At 50.1% G+C, this 17,129-nt stretch overlaps 1 protein-coding gene across 4 annotated transcripts in view; it reads right to left on the reverse strand.

The window, feature by feature from the left end:
• Positions 1 to 1,135: 1,135 nt before the first annotated feature.
• Positions 1,136 to 17,129, reverse strand: part of RNFT2 (ring finger protein, transmembrane 2) — a 30,935-nt gene continuing 14,941 nt past the window's right edge. For all 4 annotated transcript variants that reach the window (XM_039726168.1, XM_039726169.1, XM_039726165.1 and 1 more), the window contains 5 exons: positions 9,937 to 10,086; positions 6,295 to 6,360; positions 5,276 to 5,377; positions 3,796 to 3,991; positions 1,136 to 3,756 (listed from right to left, as the gene is read on the reverse strand). In XM_039726168.1, the coding sequence (XP_039582102.1) occupies positions 3,857 to 3,991; positions 5,276 to 5,377; positions 6,295 to 6,360; positions 9,937 to 10,086 (453 nt within the window). In that variant the 3' untranslated portion in view covers positions 1,136 to 3,756; positions 3,796 to 3,856. The remainder of the gene's footprint in view (positions 3,757 to 3,795; positions 3,992 to 5,275; positions 5,378 to 6,294; positions 6,361 to 9,936; positions 10,087 to 17,129) is intronic.

Consider the following 17,129-nt stretch of genomic DNA (forward strand, 5'->3'; position numbering starts at 1 on the left):
GAGCCAAGCCCATTGCAAAAGCAATTCCCTTAAATCCTTAAACACTTCTTGAATCAGTTTCATCTGATTTGTGAGTCTGTTTTGTTTCTATATCACAGGAAAAGTTGTAAAGGTCTCAAACCCTCAGCATGAGCAGAAGCAGCTCCTGCTGCTGAAATCCATGACAAACTGAACTGGTTGAACTGGTGCAGTGTCTGTCCACAGCCAGCCTGGAATGAGGCATTCCCAGCTGGAAAAGTGCTCTGCCCTGTGAGAAATGGCCCCAGTGAGGACAGAATAGCCCATAATACTCAATTTTCCTACACATCTGTCCCTGATCTCAACAGGAGCCTGGTGTACAGAACAGGCTACCTGAGCTCCACGCTGGATCTGGACACACACTGTCCATGTCCAGCCCTCCTGGCTGTGTCCCAGCTAAGAGCAGGGAGGCAGCAATTCCTCCGAGCCAAGCCCATTGCAAAAGCAATTCCCTTAAATCCTTAAACACTTCTTGAATCAGTTTCATCTGATTTGTGAGTCTGTTTTGTTTCTATATCACAAGAAAAGTTATAAAGGTGTCAAACCCTCAGCATGAGCAGAAGCAGCTCCTGCTGCTGAAATCCACGACAAACTGAACTGGTTGAACTGGTGCAGTGTCTGTCCACAGCCAGCCTGGAATGAGGCATTCCCAGCTGGAAAAGTGCTCTGCCCTGTGAGAAATGGCCCCAGTGAGGACAGAATAGCCCATAATACTCAATTTTCCTACACATCTGTCCCTGATCTCAACAGGAGCCTGGTGTACAGAACAGGCTACCTGAGCTCCACGCTGGATCTGGACACACACTGTCCATGTCCAGCCCTCCTGGCTGTGTCCCAGCTCCCCAGCAGGTGCACAGTTTTCCCTGGAGCCAGTTTGCTCCCAGCAAATTTCATTTTCAATCCAGGCTCATTCTTGTGTAACTCTGCTGTGTGTGAGCTGAACTTTCCATCTCATCACACCAGGTGAGGAGACTCTGGCCATGCCAATTCCAGATCCAAGGGCTGGGGGAACTGTAAATACCCTGGGAATTGGGCTTTCCTAGGGCCAGCCAGCCTAAGAGGGGAGGGATCCTCACTGCTATTCCTGCCTTGGGTTTTTACACCACAAAATACAAACTTTTTTTTAAAATATTTATTTGAGTACAGGAGTGAATTTTGATGTGACTTCAGTGTCCACTGTGAGGGAATCACTGAAGTGTTTGAATTTCCCAAGGTTTTTAATATTTACAGGAAGTGACTTTGGAGCTTGCTAAATATTCACTGAAAGCATCTGAGGATTAAATGGCCATTATTAGTTCCACCATTATTACTTACACCTTTTTTCATCACACCTTTATTAGTTACTCCATCAGTAGTTACAGGTGGCAGCAAGCAGAGCAAACCCAGCTGCAGTGGGATTTAATTCCCTGGGTTTTTACAGCATCCCTTTTCCAGTCCTTCACCACAGTTTATCACAAAACCCTCCCATCCTCCTCAGTCCTGAGGCCACTGGGAATTCCCCAGTGTCCCCCAGGGGCATTGCCCAGGGAATGACAGGCAGGGAATGCCCAGTTCCTGGCATTTGGCTGATCCAGAACCATTGGGATGAAACTCCAGCAGGTCACTGTGCAGGTTTCCCCTCACCAAAGCAAGGGCAGGGCCTGTGCTCGGAGTTCTGGAGCTCCAGGAGGCTCCTGCTCCTGGCTGGATGGGGCTTCTCTCTTTTGTAAAAGGAATTTCATATGCTGAGACTCTTTGTACATATTTATAAGGAATTTATTAAAAAAAAAAAAGAAAAATAACTGTTCAATGGCAAAAAAGGCTCTGAGTTTTATTTCCTCTCCTAGAGGAATTTCCTTCCACAGCCTTTCCTGTTTTCCCATGGAAGTCAACAGGTTCCCAGCAGCTGTCACTGGGACTGAAGTTTCCCCTGGATGTTTTCTGGTCCCAGTGTCATGTTCTAGGAGAAGGCAGGACCATCCTCCCTAAAAACCACCCCAAAGCTCTAAGAATGCAAACCCACACGTTCCCTTTGATTTCCTGCCTTACCAGCAATAAAAACTGAACTTGGAAGCAGTGTATCCCACACTTTCCTACTGAGCTTTTCCTACACTCCTCCAAACACATTTTCCAGGAGCATTTAGGGGAAAAAAAACCAGAATGAGAAGCAGCTTTTCAAACAGTCTGAAAGCAGGAACACCAAGGCTTGGGTTCACTGGCACTGCAGTGACACTGAGGCCTTTCAGAAGCTCCCTGCCCATGGAATCACTGATTTCCCCTTTTCCTGTTGAATATTCCAGGCTATCACACATCACATTTCTTATGCCAAATGAAGACCTTGCTCCCTGCTGTTCTGAACTCTCTCCCATCCCAAAGACAGGGAAGCTATTCCCATTGCAGAGAGCACTGGGATTCCTTGGCTCAGTTCTCCACTTTCACAGGACCCATTAGACAAAAATTTGACATCACTTTGGTTTGGAAAGTAAAGCTTTTCCTCCTCTGCTTCCCTGGACCCCCCAAGCCAGGTCTGGAGTGTGCCCAGCTCAGGCTCTGCTCTCACCACTCCTCCTCACCAAACTGAGCTTATTTCCAAAATGTGCAGCCTTACTCCTGTTCCCTTCAGCTCCTGTTGGCTTTAATTCCTCCCCGTGGAGTTTCCATCAGCACAGACAGAACCTCCCTCCCTCAGCAGCCTCCTCCTGCTGCTGGCTCAGCTGGGGCTGTCACCTTCAGCCATTTCCATGGCAATGAGCTGGGGGCACGCTGCTGCTCCTGGGGGTGGGAGCAGAGGTGGTTTGGGGACAGGGAAAGCTCCAGAACAAACAGCAGCTCCTCTGAGGGCTTGTGCTGCTGGAGAACCTCAGCAGAGAGCCCAGCCACAGGGATGGGGATAATTCCTGTTAATTCCTGCCAGGGATCTCCTTCCTCAGGAGCTCCTGCTGAAGCTCAAGGCTCTGGTTTTCCCTGCTGGAGGAGCCAGGCAGGTCCTGGCTGAGGAGCACGGGGCAGGGACACTGAGTTTGTGAGATGCTCTTAGACAGGTGCTGGATTTCCATCCAGACAAACCCAACTCAACTTCAGCCTCCCTCTGCTCTCCCCAGAGACTGGGAAATCAGAAAGTCTCACCATGAAAATTAAAGAGGAAGAACATTTCCAGGGACAGGAGGTGTCACTTCCAGCTTCACTGGCAGGGTCCTTCCCAAGCTCCCTGTGATTTTCCAAAGTGACAGCACGTGCCACTTGTGACATCAACTGGACAAACAGCAGCTGGGCAATGACATTTCTGCAACTGCAACTGTGGACACGAGGTTCTGAAACACTGCTTGGGAAGAGTTCTCAGAGAGAGGTGCTGTGTAATTCTGTAAAGTCATGGATTCAGGGAATGCAGGGCCAGGTGATGTGGAGCTCCTCAGGCAGAGCACAGCTTTGTTCAGCACAGGCACTCACAGCCCCCCTGCCCTGGACATGCACTGTTTGTCCATACTGAAAGGACAGGAAAACAGGAAACATCCCAGACACTCCGTAACCCTGTGAGCTCCAGAAACACCCTGGAGCTTGCCACAACATAACCCACACCTCCCCTGCTTCCAGGGTAAAGTTTGGGGCCAGTCACAATTGTTGTGTTGGCTCAGAGCTGAAGAAAGACTGACAACAGAACTGGGATCCTGGGACAACAGAGCAGGGATCCTGGGACAACAGAGCAGGGATCCTGGGATTTTCCAGCTCCATGCCTGGTGAGCTGCCCTGCTGTCAGTACACCTGCAGGGGTGCAGGGGTGTCCCGTGTGTGTCAGTACACCTGCAGGGGTGCAGGGGTGTCCTGTGTGTGTCAGCACACCTGCAGGGGTGCCCAGGGTGTGTCAGTAGACCTGCAGGTGGGCAGAGGTGGTGCCATCCTTCCAGCAGCGCAGCGTCTCCACGGTGACCGAGCGGCACAGGGGACACGTCTTCTCCCGGTCGAACCACAGGCACAGGCACTCCTCACAGAACACGTGCTGGGGACAGGGAATGGCACCATGTCTTACACTGGAAATGGGGCTGTGTGCTCTATTTCCACCTGTCAGAGCTGGGGCAGTTCTCTCTGTTCATGGACAGTTTTCTTTTTCTCTCCCACAGCCAATCCTCCCTCCAGGAGATCTCTGCTGTCCATGGCCACTGAGTGTCCCTGCTGTGCCACCACCCTGACCCACAGGGGCTCAGCTCCTGCTCTGACTCTGGCAGTGTTGGCTTGTATTACTGCAGCTTTATTTTATTTTTTTATTTTCTTCCCTAGTAAAGAACTGTTATTCCTGCTCCCATATCTTTGCCAGAGAGCCCCTTAATTTTAAAATTATAATAATTCAGAGGGAGAGGGTTTCTCTTTTCCATTTCAGGGGAGGCTCCTGCCTTCCTCAGCAGACACCTGGCTTTTCAAACCAAGACACTCCACCAGCAGGTGCAGCTGGCACTCGCAAAATAAACCCCAGTTTATTCCAGTGGCACTCACTGGAAATAAACCCCAGTTTGCCAAAGTTCTGTTTTTTAATAACAGCACTAGAAAGAAACTTTCCAAAGGCATACAGCTCCTGGGCTGAGAGGGTTTTCCCCTACCATATTTCCCTCCCCAGTCCCTGTTATCCAAGTCCTTCCTGAGCTCCCATAACCTCTTTCTTCCCCCTGCTCCTTGCATTTGCTTTATTCTGCACTCCCAGTTTCCCCTTTTCAGTAAATGTCAGTTTTCATCCCTGATCTCCTCCTCTGGTTCCTGCAGTGACCCCTCCCCAGGCTCTCCCCAGCACACACCATCCAGAGATGGGAGAGCAGGAAAAGGAAGCACGAGGGGCTGGGAGAAGCTGGGAACTCCTCCACACATGAGGAGAAATGTCACTCCTCAAATCCCAGCTCTGCCAAGCAGATCCAAAAGCAGCTTCTTGAGGACTTCCAGCTTGGAAACATCTGCACAGATGTTCACAGCAAGGCTAAGAGGCACCTTTGGTGCATAGGATGGCTTTAATTTGATAACCCTGCTATCAAAAGGGAGTTCAAACCCATGCAGCTCTCCCAAGGGGCAGGTAAAGCTCTGCCCACTCCAGCCCCAGGTCTGCACTGCCCATTGCAGCCCTGCCCCACAGGGCTGTGCCCACCCCACAGCTGTCACCCCATCACCCAGTGGTTGCCCAGGGCAATAAACACCCCCAGGAGCTGCACCAAGGGCCAGCAAAGGAGCTCCCAGGCTGGCTGTGCCTGCCCCCACAGCAGCTCCCTGAGGGAACAGCAGCAGGGCAGTTTTGGGGTCTCACCTGGCACAGGAGGATCAGAGGCTCCCTGAACTCTGCCTGGCAGATGGCACAGATGTCTCCTGCCTCACTGCACTGCTGGCTCGTGGCACGGACTCCATAGGTCTGGCAGGGACAGGTGGGCAAAACAAACCCCAAGTCAAAGGATTGGAAGAGGAATGAGCACAAAGATTGCTTTTCACCCCCAGATTCCCCACAGGGACAGCAGTGTCACTGTGTGGGGAAGGGGGACCTCTGCTCCCTGTCTGCCTTCCCCTGGAGCTGACTCCAGCTTTTAGGGCCTCCACTTGGAAGGAGAATGGAATTTAATGAGCTCAACAGGGAGCTGAGAGGATTAATTCAGCACCATTTGCAGGGGTGTTTAGATTGAGGTATTATTATTATTATTATTATTATTATTATTATTATTAAGCAGGAGACAATGAAAGAAAGAGAAAGCAGCAGCCCCCACAGGCTGCCCACTTCCCCTTTAGATACATAGGAGTAAATGTTGCCTCTCCCCCTGTACCAGATTTAGGGCAAACAGAAGCCTGCAGAGGGAAAACGACCAGCCCAAGCCCAGGGAACAAGCAAGGTAAGCTCTAACAAACTTTGATGAGGTTCTTTTCCTCCACAGCCTTTGATTTTACCCTTTTAAAATGTAAGCCACTGCAGCAGATCTAAACACCAGCCCTGTGGAATGCAGGGCCTGGGATAACTCCTGGGCACTGCAGGGTCCCTTTCAGTGCCACTGCACATCAGGCAGCACAAAGCCCTTCCCACACTCTGCACTACAAAGTTCTGCAGCTCCTTGCAGTTGGATTAATCCACATTACACAGAGCCTCCAATCAGACAGAACAGGAACAATCTCCCACCACAGCTGGGCAGGGCAGGTGTCAGAAAAGGTCCCTGACATCCCTGACAGCTTGTCCAGGCTTGGGCTAACATTGTTTTATTCTTGGTACTGAGCAATTTCCATTTTACCATTCAGCAGGAACAAGGCTCCACCTCTGGGACTGCTCCTCCATGGTGAACTCCTTACCTGGGGGGTGCAAAGGACCTTCAGAGCCTTCCTGACACTTCCCACACGGCCACAGATGTCAAAAGACTGCAAAAAACACATCCCATTTCAGCTAACTGTCACAAAATCTCTGTGTGTGTGAGTCCAGAAACTCAGCAAACATTCTCCAAATGGATACTCAGAGGGGGAAAAGTAACAATGTGCCAAAAAAGATTTCATGGTGATCATGAAATATGTAATAAATGGGAATTGACAGTGGGGAAGGGTGGCCAGAAAAGCTCTGGGAGCAGCTGACTGCAAAGTGGGGACTTCACAGGACACAGAGGGGCTGGCACCAGGCTGGGCTGGGGACAACTGTCCACCCCACTAAGCAGGGAAGGGCTAAAAGGGACCTGTTCCCATGGGAAGGGGAGGAAATGAGGAGAGGAGAGGAGAGGAGAGGAGAGGAGAGGAGAGGAGAGGATGAAAATGAAAATAATGAAAATGAAAATGAAAATTAAAATGAAAACCTAACCCAGTCTATCATCTGTCTCTTCCCTACCTGCAGGCAGAGCACAGGGAAGGCTCACTGAACTAAAGAAGATGTGAGAAAGTGACAGTGCAAGGAGCAGCTGGGGCTGGTGGCACAGCAGGAGCTGCTGGCTGTCACCTGAGGCAGGGGAGGCTGTGGGGCTGCAGCTGCAGAGCTGGAGCAGCACTGCACAGGCACACAGAGGAGCTGGCTTTCTGCTGCTGGAGTGGTTTTGGTGAGAGTGATTGAGTGGGCTCACTGCAGGGAGTGCCAATGAGCTCATCCTGCAATGCAAGGGAAGCACACGAGGCACCAGTGATGCTTCCAGTCAGCACACAGGGCTCCAGGCTCCTTCCAGTAATGCTCCCACCCAGCAGCCACCACTGGGGCTGCCCACTGCCTCAGACATCCCACCTACCCGGGATGGGGTCAGCCCTTTCTCTGCCAGTGCAATTCCCAGCTTTTCCTGCTTGCTTTGCTTACAGCATGACTCCAGTGCCTTTGCTCTGATGTCTCCTCCTCCCAACCCATATTCCCCCCTCATTTCTTCCCCTCTGGAGCTCCCTGCACCCCCAAAACTGCATGTTTCAGAGGGCAAACACCCATTTCTCACCCACTTCTGGTGGTACCAGCCATCACTTCACAGCTGGGTCACACACAGGGAGTGCTGCTGCTCAGGACAGGCAAAAAATCCAACCTGGCTGCTCTGTGTGTGAACACCTGGGATTTCTCCACCAAAACCAGAGGCTGCTGGCTCCACAGGGCAGGGGCCCCAGCAGCCTCCTGGCAGTGCTCCTGCCCTCTGTGCAGGGCAAGGGGACACAGCCCCAGCCCAGCCCTGGAATTTTGCCAGGAGCACAGGAGCTCTCAGTGCCAAATTGGCTTCTGTGGTTTTTCTAATGTGGTTTGTGGCTTTGCTAATGTGGACTCCTCTGGGGATATTTTCAGTGTCTCAGGCAAGGAGCTGGACCTGCAGCTCTGGGGACTGGAAATGGGATGGGCACAGCCAGGGCTCCATGCCCTGCACTGGGAGAGGAGCTCCCTCTTTCCTTCCACTTCCAGGCAAAGGCTTGGTGTGCACAGGGCTGACCCTGACCTGGACACAAACTCCCAAAATGAAGCTGCTTTTCCAATCCAGATCACCCCAACACTCCCTCTAAAGGCTTCACAGGACAGGAACACCAAGTTAACCCCTAAGGAGCTGCTCCCACCTGTGCCAGGCCCTGAGGAGCCTCAGCTGGGCTCTCCTCCCTCAGCCCCTGCCCCTGGGCTCAGCAGCTCCAGTTCAGCTCAGCCCTGGAGGTCTCAGCTCAAGGCTGAGTGTCTCAGGCTGGAAATGCAAGATGTGGCTGGGCTGTGTGTTCTATCACCCTCTGTCAGAGCGCTCTGACTCTGGCAGTGTTGGTTTGTATTACTGCATTTGTATTTTTACTTTTATTTCTTCCCTAGTAAACAACTGTTATTCCAACTCCCATACTTTCCCTGAAAGCCCTTAATTTCAAAATTATAATAATTCAGAGGGAGGGCATTTGCATTCTCCTGCCTTCCTCAGCAGACTCCTGTCTGTTCAAAGCAGACACTGAGCTGTGCTCTCAAGGTGCTGGTGTCCAGCTGAGCTGTGCCTTGCTCAGGCTCCCCTGCTCTTCACCCCCCAGCAGCTGGGGTGACTCCTCATCCTCCCCCTGAGCCTGTGCCATTGCTGGGCTCTGCCTGCGGTTCTTGGACTCTCTCTGACCCTGCCTGGGGAGGCCCTTTCCTGCCACTGTGGTTCTGAGCTTGGCTCCCCTTGCTGCCAGCAGCAGAATTCCCCACCAGCAGCTTCCCACTCTGAGGGCTTCTCCAGGTGTATGTTCCATGTGGAACTGCATCCCTTTTCCAGGTGTTGAGCTGCTTTTGCAAGCAGGGGACAGGAAAGGTCACTGTGGTTCTGAGCTTGGCTCTCCTTCCAGCAGCAGAATTCCCCACCAGCACCTCCCCACTCTGAGGGCTTCTCCAGGTGTATGTTCCATGTGGAACTGCATCCCTTTTCCAGGTGTTGAGCTGCTTTTGCAAGCAGGGGACAGGAAAGGTCACTTGAAACCTGTTCTTGTCCACCTGTGGTCTGCAAGGGGCTGGCTACTGCAGTGGGTCCAGGCAATGACACCTCTGAAGGGGCCACCAGTCCTCCTGCACAGGGAGAGGAGCTGGGGCTGAGGGGGTGCAGGGAGCTGCTCCTGTCCTGGCACTGCTTGCTCTGCTCCTGGCTGGGCTCAGGCCTGCTGTGACCACATCACTTCACTGGCCATCACCTCCCCTGCCTGATTTCCTCACAACAACTGTAAAGGGCTCAACAGGAGGGGTGGCAGGACCCTATTCCTGCACAATACTCTGTAATTCAGCACTGCTCTGCTCCTCTGAGCTGTTTCCAGCTTGGATATATTCTCTGTTCTTCATTTTCAGTCTGCTCCTGCAGAGCCACGGGCACAGACAGGGATCTGGGATGGAGCAAGCCTGGCCCTTCTCAGAGGGGTGAACATCTGGTTTATCAGGGTTTGCTTCAGCTGCTGCCCTGCCCCTGGGCAGGGTTTAACACACACCACTAGAAATAAAATTATTTCTAGACTTGGGACTCCTCTGACTAAATCACACCTACACACTTACATTTGTACCAACTTTGTGCTCTTATTTTTGAGGAAACATGAATTACCCCTGTCCATCACTCGTGTCAGCCAGAGCAGGGTCTAGAATGAGACCTGTTTTATCCAGGCAGGACTTGGCTGCTGCTTTCCCTGCCTGCTGTTCTCAGAGCTGTGAGTGGCAGAGGAAAGCTCAGAGACAGCCAGGAGTGTCTGCAGCCTGCCTTTGTGTGACATCTGGAGGTGTGCAGCCAGCCAGCACTGCTCCCTCAGGGCCAGCTCCCCTTCTCCTGCAGCCTCTGCAGAGAGGGATTAGCAGAGCAGCAATGACTTCATGAGTCTGATGCAACCCTGGGAGCAGGCTCAGATCCTCCCCCAGCCCAGCAATGCCCACATGCTGGGCAGCAAAATGCCTTTGGCAGCTGAAGCACTCACTGCTCCGGGCAGGGACAGCCACAAGCAAAAGGAGCATTTGTCCCTTCAGCTGTGCTGCTGCCCTGCCCCAGCTCCAGGGAACGCTCAGGAGGTGCTGCTCACCTTGCAGAGGCTGTACATGATGATCAGGATGCCCCCCAGGAAGTAGCTGCTGGAGGGATCATCCCCCATGATGTATTTGTACCACAGCTGGATGGGCACCAGCGAGCGGAACAGCTGGCTCAGCTCCTCAATAATCAGATAAAACTTTCCCTGCAAGACAACCAGGCAAGTGAGACCGTGGTTATTATCAGGAAGTCAAAGGAAGAACATTTAATTTGTGCAGGGCTGGTGTTCACTGATCACTGCACTGTTCAATGGTGCAGAGCCCACACTCAGGAGATGCAGCTTTCTCTGCAGCCCCTCAGCTCTGTGCCCAGAAAGGACAAATATCCCTTCATTCCTCCACAGGGCTCAGCTGGGCACAAGCTGGACAAGTCACTAAAATATTCACTTGGTTTTTACTGTCTACTTAAACTTGAAATTTGAAATCAATGAAATCTGCTATGCAGCATTTTGGAATTATAAACTTTAGAGCAGGTTATGGATAGGCAATAAATTGTGTGTCTGGACAGTGCTGCAGAAAAACAAAGGTTAATATGGGATTAATAGGATGCAAGTTGTAGACATTAGTGAGAAAAGGAAAGCAAGTTAGATCTCTGATCTTACAGCCCTTCTGAAGGTACAGGGATCAAATGTAAAGTGACTCCAGTCTTCCTGACAACTTTTTAGGTAATCCCAAATAATCAAATTAATTATGTTTGACAGCATCCTTCCCCTCCCCCTCAGGTGTGTGTTGGCTCTTGGGCAGTGCACAGATAAAAAAACTGGGGCTGGAAATTAAACCCTCAGGGCATTTAAAACTCCAAGGGACCAAACCTCCCTGAAGACCTCAAGGAAGGGGAGGTGGGGAGGGGGAAGTGTGCTGCTTGAAATGCTTCTCTCTCAAAAGGGACTCAAAGAATGGGCAACACCCTTTGTCAACCTTCACCCGAGCCTGAATAAGTGTCTAATTTAGGGCCGCCCCCAGTTTGTTCTGTCCCACTGTTTGCAGGGACAGCTGGTGGCAAACGAGCGCAGAAGGATGCTTAATCTGCAACGGCATTATCTGGGCTGAAACATTGGGTTCGTCCTGTCAAAATCCTTTTATGTGCTAAGCTCCTGGAGAAGGGGAAATTCCCCAGGAATTTTGCTGTGCTGTCCCAGTTAGCTCTGTCATCAGTGATGTCATCGCAGGCCAATCACTAATTGCTGCGGTGGGGATGGGGATGAGTCCTCGCAGCCGGGCTGGCAGCAGCCAGCGCCCTTCCCCGGGGGCTGCGATGAGATCACTCGCAGGCCATCCTGCAGCTCCCGACACCCCAGCCCTCCGCACAGCTCCGGCACGCTCATGAGCTCATGTCCCCCGGGACGCGAGTGAGGTCACACCAGCGGCTGCTATCGGACCCGCTGCTTCCCTGCCCTCCCCACCCCATCCCATCCCCTCCCCATCCCCATCCCCATCCCCACCCCGGGCAGCAGCCGCAGCACTCCGGGGTCGGGACCGCCCCAATTTATTCAATGAGCACTCGTGTCTCTCCCAGCCCGGTGCCGCGATGCAATCATGGTTTATTTTGGGTGTTGCTGGGGCAGAAATGACAACGCTGTCACCGTGTCCCTCCGCAGGGCTCTGATGAAAGCTCCCAGCAAGACAAACACAGCGAATTTTGCTGTTTTGCTTCCTGCACTCGTCCCTCCCACCCTCCATCGGTCACTGCTGCTGGCTGGGACAGGTCACTGCTTGCTGTCCCATTGCATCATCCTGCATCCTGCATCCCGGCTGGAACCCTGCTCCAGCACAGCCTCCTCATCCTGCATCCCGGCTGGGACCCTGCTCCAGCACAGCCTCGGAGTGCTGAAAGCACAGCTGGGCACAGCCCCGGGCACAGCCGGGCTCTGGAGGTGCCAGTGGCAGCAGTGACAAACTCCAGCATCCGACCACAACTTCTGCACCCTCCCCAGAGCTGCCAGAATTCCCTTATCTCCAGTTCCCAGGGGTAACTGCAGGGTAGCAGGATTTTTTAGCAGCTATAAACGTGGTGACAGCCTCCCAAGGGTGAAGTTTTTAGGGATGCACCCCTCCCTGCAGCACCCAACTGACCATTAATGTTGGTTAGTTCAGAGTGATTCCAGCAGGGCAGCTGAGCATCACCTGAGGAGAAGAAACTGCAGGCATCTCAGTGCACCACAACAACCCCCTTTTAAAAGCTAGGAAAAGTGCCAGAAAATCAGAAATAATTCTGTAAAGGGCTGATGCAGAAGTGAGGCCCTCCTTCTGAGCCAGAAGCTGGGAAAATGAGGATTGTTCCCTACAATTTCAGCAGTAAAATGTAGATTTCTGATAGCAGCAACTTACTGCAGACAGCACCCATCAGTGGGAAGCACACTCAGCACACCTGCCTGCCCCTGCTCAGCTCTGTTATCTCTTGGCTACCTAGGTTACATTTTTCAAAGTCAAATCTTTGTCTTGAGCTGTATTTTGTCTGAAAAATTCTGCTAAAATACATCAGCTTTTTTTTTTTTCCCTTCAAGATTAGAACTGTGTGTTATATGAATCACAAACATAATTATTTCTCCTGTGCATCTGATTTGGCACTACAGCTTGAAATAAGGCAAAGTGAGTCTCTGCCAGGTAAGTTTTCCTATGTCACAGAAATTCCTGTAAATCTGGGAATTTTCTCTGGAATACAGAGAGGTTGAAGAGCTCTCTAAGATCAGCAGAATCTTTCTGGTGGGCCTGAAAGTGCAGGACTGGACAGTGTGGGAGCTGAACTGCAGAGATTAAATAGGATTTTACCTGGAATTATGGCTCCTGATGAGGATGGGGTCGGGAGCAGCAGAAAGGCTCTGCTCCCATCAAGGGTTAAACCTGCCCAAGAAGTGAGAAGGGCAGAGCTGGCCCTGCTTCCTCTGAGGGAGCTGCTGCTGCTATCAAACACTTCATTAGCACACGTGGGGAAGGGCTGTGCTGGGATCTAATTTTAGCAGCTCTGCTGATGAGCCTCAGATACCACATGGTGAAATTTTGATTCCTTTTTTTCAGTGCTCAGTTAAAAACACAAGTCAGTGGCTGGTGTATAATCCCCCATTTTCCTGAACCTCCTTCACCACACAGAAATACCATTTTTATGGTCTAAACCAAGCACTTCTTTTGAAAGAGGGGAATTCAGCATTTTCAGACAATTGCACTTTTCCTTCTGCACATGCAGAGTTTCAGTCTGTACTGCACTGGCTGTTTTTGCATGGAATTTCTGGGTATTTTGTTACATCCTCACTACCTGATGGCAGATCTGCATCTGATCCCCTCCTGCCATTTGAGCTCTGCCCAGAGGAGCACATTCCTGGAATTTCTTCACTCCCTTTACGACATCAGCACAGCAGAAAACACTTTTAAAAGCCCTTTATTTTCATGCTGCTGGCTGACCTCAGGGACAGCTTTTCTCTGCATTTTCTAAATGAGACACACAAAGACAAAGGTCAAGGCAGGGTTGTTTTGGTGTCCAAGCTGAGGTGCTGGGATTAGACTTTTTATAAAGCACTTCATTTTCTAGCTCACGTTACCATTAAAAGCTGAACCCCTGACTTCAGCTTGCAGCTCCACCTGACTTCTCTAGACTCACACAGGAATTATTTGGCAAAGTAAAGGACAGGATTTAATTCTCCAGTGCAGCAACTCAACTTGAACTCGTAGAACGTTCTTCTCTTTGTTTCCTGTGAACCTTCCAGTTGCTGCAACAGCTTCTCTCTAACCCTCACCTTCATCCTTGAAGCATGGTGATGGAGGGGACAAGTCTCACAGAAAAATAACATGGAACAGTGTAATTAAAAACTGAATGCCAAGCTGGACACAGCAAAGGAGGCAGGCTGCAGCAGCAGAGGGAGTGCTAACTCCCCCAGGGCTCAGCGTGCAGCCTCCTTGGCCATCAGGCTGTGCCTCCCCCAAGGAACAGAGAGGCACAGCAAGGACTGACACGCTGCAATCAGAGTGGGGCAGGCAGCAGAAGTGAGAGCAGTTGCAATGAGGCAACTGCAAGGTGTGATTAGCACTCGAGGGAAGCTCCAAGTCTCACTTGCTCTGCTGCCAGCAGCATTAGGGCATATTCTGAAAGATGCTTGAAAAAGCTTTGGAGTCCTGCTGGCAATTTGGATCAGAGGAGAGCAGGCTCTGCTGAGATTCCAGGTCATGGTGCCAATAGATCAAGTGCTGGGCAGGAGCAGTAAAACAGAAAATTCCCAGATTTACACAGCAAACAGAATTGTGGCATGGGGGATGTTGGTGAAAATCCATGCAGGACTAATGAGGAGTAATGTCAAGGTGGGACTAGAGGGGAAATTGAGAATTTTACTTAGTACACAATGCTCCTGAAAATCACATCTTTTGTATCTCAAACTGAAAAGTTAAACTGGGAAAGCACTGAAGAGCAATGATTTTTAAAAAGTTCAGCAGCAGTGACTTGCAAAGCAAGTTTAGGGAGGGGGACAGAGGAGTCCCCACTCCTCAGTACCTGCTCTTGTGCTTCAGTTAGTTTTTTAATTTTGTAAATAATAAATCCCACACTTGTGGCTCTGGGACAGCACATCAGTCCCAGCTGCAGCAGGGAAAAGTCCTGGCAGAACATCCTGGAGTTCCTGTGGCTCAAGAGCACCCAAGGTCAGAGAGGAGAGGGAATGAGAGGATGGGCTCTCACCTGCCTGGGAACAGCCACACGGTGAGGGAGGAGCAGCAATAAATTCCATACTGCACAGACAAGGACCAGAACATCTTTGCTGGGGTATTTTTTATTCAACATCATCTATGAGCCAGCTTCCAGTGAGTTTTTTATTTCTTCTGTATTTTTAGAGGACTCGAATGCTCCAAGAGCCTTTTTTTTTTCCCCTTAGGACAAAAAAAAGGTGCAGTTTCAGAAGGAATATGGAAATTAATGTGCCAGGTTCCATGGCAGAGCTGCACCCATCTATGACAGGAAATAAGATGTGCACCTGAAGAAGGTTTTTGGTCCAAGGTCCAAGTGCAGAATTTGCAATTGCTGCCACATCCAGGCCAAGTTTTCTCTTACCAGACTTGATGAGATGGTACTTTAAAAATAAAAAGCACTAACAAAACAATCAACTGGAACAAACGACCAAGCAAGTATTTTCCAAGCAGCAGTGAGGGGCCAGTACCAGTGTTCTCCTTCTGCATTTTCACTCTCCTGGAAATGCAGTCCCTGCACCCTGTAACTTGGCTCTGCACTGAGCATGTAGAGAAAACCCTCATTTAAGGCCTTTATTATGTATTAAAATGTTCATGGTATCTCTGTCCTCTGTAGGGATAGGGACACACAGATGCAAGAACTTGGGCTAACAGTTTCTTACAGTCCTATTTGGTTTGATTTTCTTTCTCCCTTCCCCCATATTTCACTCACTTCTCCAGCTCAGATTGCTGACAACAACATGAGGAGGGGATGGGAGGCTTGCAGGCACCTGGGATTTCCTAAGTGAAATCTTTGGCAAGTCTGTCTTTTTATTATTTATTTCCTGATTTTGAATTCCACCCCCCTCAAGCTGTCATTCCTTAGCAGTGAAAATGAAAAGCTGCCCTTGATGTGTGCACAACAATGGAAGCCTCTGCAGGCCACATGGCTCCTGCAGTTTAATTTACTTTAATTCATTTTATATTGAACCAAATGATCTTATTTGCCTTTTTTAATGGAGAGCCTTCAGCCAAGCCCTCCCTTCCAAAGGAATGATGAGCTCAGCTGTTACTGAAACTTGTACCCAGCTCAGTGTCCCTGTCACAGCCTGGGGACACAGGGACACCTCCAGCACAGGTGGGATCCTCTGGAAACTCCACAGAGCTCTGGGATCACTCTGATGCTGGGCTGACCTTCCTTTTCCTGCTTTTCTCCCCAATCCACAAGCTCTTCTTTCCCTGCATCCCAGCCTGACTGCAGTCTCACAGCCTCTCCTGGTGCCTCTGCTTTCCAGGTTGGTTTGGAACCTGGGAGTCTGGGATTATTTTGTCAGAATTTCAGTCTTCCCTCATTCTTTGGAGGAGTTGCTCTGAATTTCTGAGTTGCTCAGGCTTGGGGAACTCTGGCTGGTTGTTCCCTCACAATGAAGCAGCTCTCATGCTTCACACTTCCAGCACCCATGGTGATGGGTTTTGCCCACTGTGCAAAGACAAACTTTTTCTGCCCCTCAATTTTAGTTCACTTTCTCTCAGTTAAAGCATAAACTGATGCTACAAATCACAACAAAAACTGACCTTCCTGTGAAGGGCCATACTAGGAAAACATGACCCAGGTATTTTGGATGGGGGAAATTGAGTGTTCTGACTCAGATTTTTCATGTGTTCACTTTCAAAATGAAAAGATGCATCCACTGATGAAAGCAGAGTTTAGTGCTATTCACTATTGCTACTGATGATCTTGATGGAACAAAGTAATGTACAGCTGACACTAAACTGTAAGCACAATTGGAAAGAAGGATTATATTCCAAATTCATCTTGACAGACTGGAGGAATGGTCTGGAAAACAAGGAGGGAATGAAGACAGTCCAGAAGAGAATAACAAGATCTGGAATTAACAATCTCTGAGAAAAGACTCAAAAAATTGTTGGAGTTCAGTCTACAGATAAGAGTGAGGGGAGATACAGAGACTGATAAATAAAAGCAAAAACCACACAGTATTCAGAGAAAACCAGGATCCCAAGGAGCAGCAGGAAAAGCCAGACCAGCTTTGCAAGTGCCTTTGAACTTCCAAAATGAGGAAAATCTGAAGAGCCAGCTCAGAGGCTGAGTGCAGGATGATTAAAGTTCCCCACATCCCATCCAAGGGCAAGTTTTAGGATCTACTGCTGACTGCCAGCAGCTGAGGATTAAATCCCTGGGTGCTGAACTCCAGCCCTGAGAGTGCAGCAACCTCCACCTCAGGCCCTCTACCAGGGGAGCAAGAGGCTGCTGTTCTGAGTAGTTAAACTGGCACAAAAACTTCTCACTGTATAGAAATACCCATCTTGAAAAGATCGAGCTCTGCTGAGTTAAATTCATATTTCTCCAGCAGCCTGTTACCATTAAGTGACAAGTACCCAGAAGTTCATAAACTCCAAGCTGGGCTTCAGGCAGAAATACCACTTGAGGACATTGGGAGGAAAATAATAACTTTGGATCTGGCATCAGTATTCAGAGAAAAAAACTGATAAAAATTTGGTCAAAGTTAATGTGCCTAAATTGCAC

The sequence above is a fragment of the Passer montanus genome, unplaced genomic scaffold (genome assembly GCF_014805655.1).
Source record: "Passer montanus isolate IOZ18808 unplaced genomic scaffold, ASM1480565v1 scaffold57, whole genome shotgun sequence".
Taxonomy (NCBI): Eukaryota; Metazoa; Chordata; class Aves; order Passeriformes; family Passeridae; genus Passer; species Passer montanus.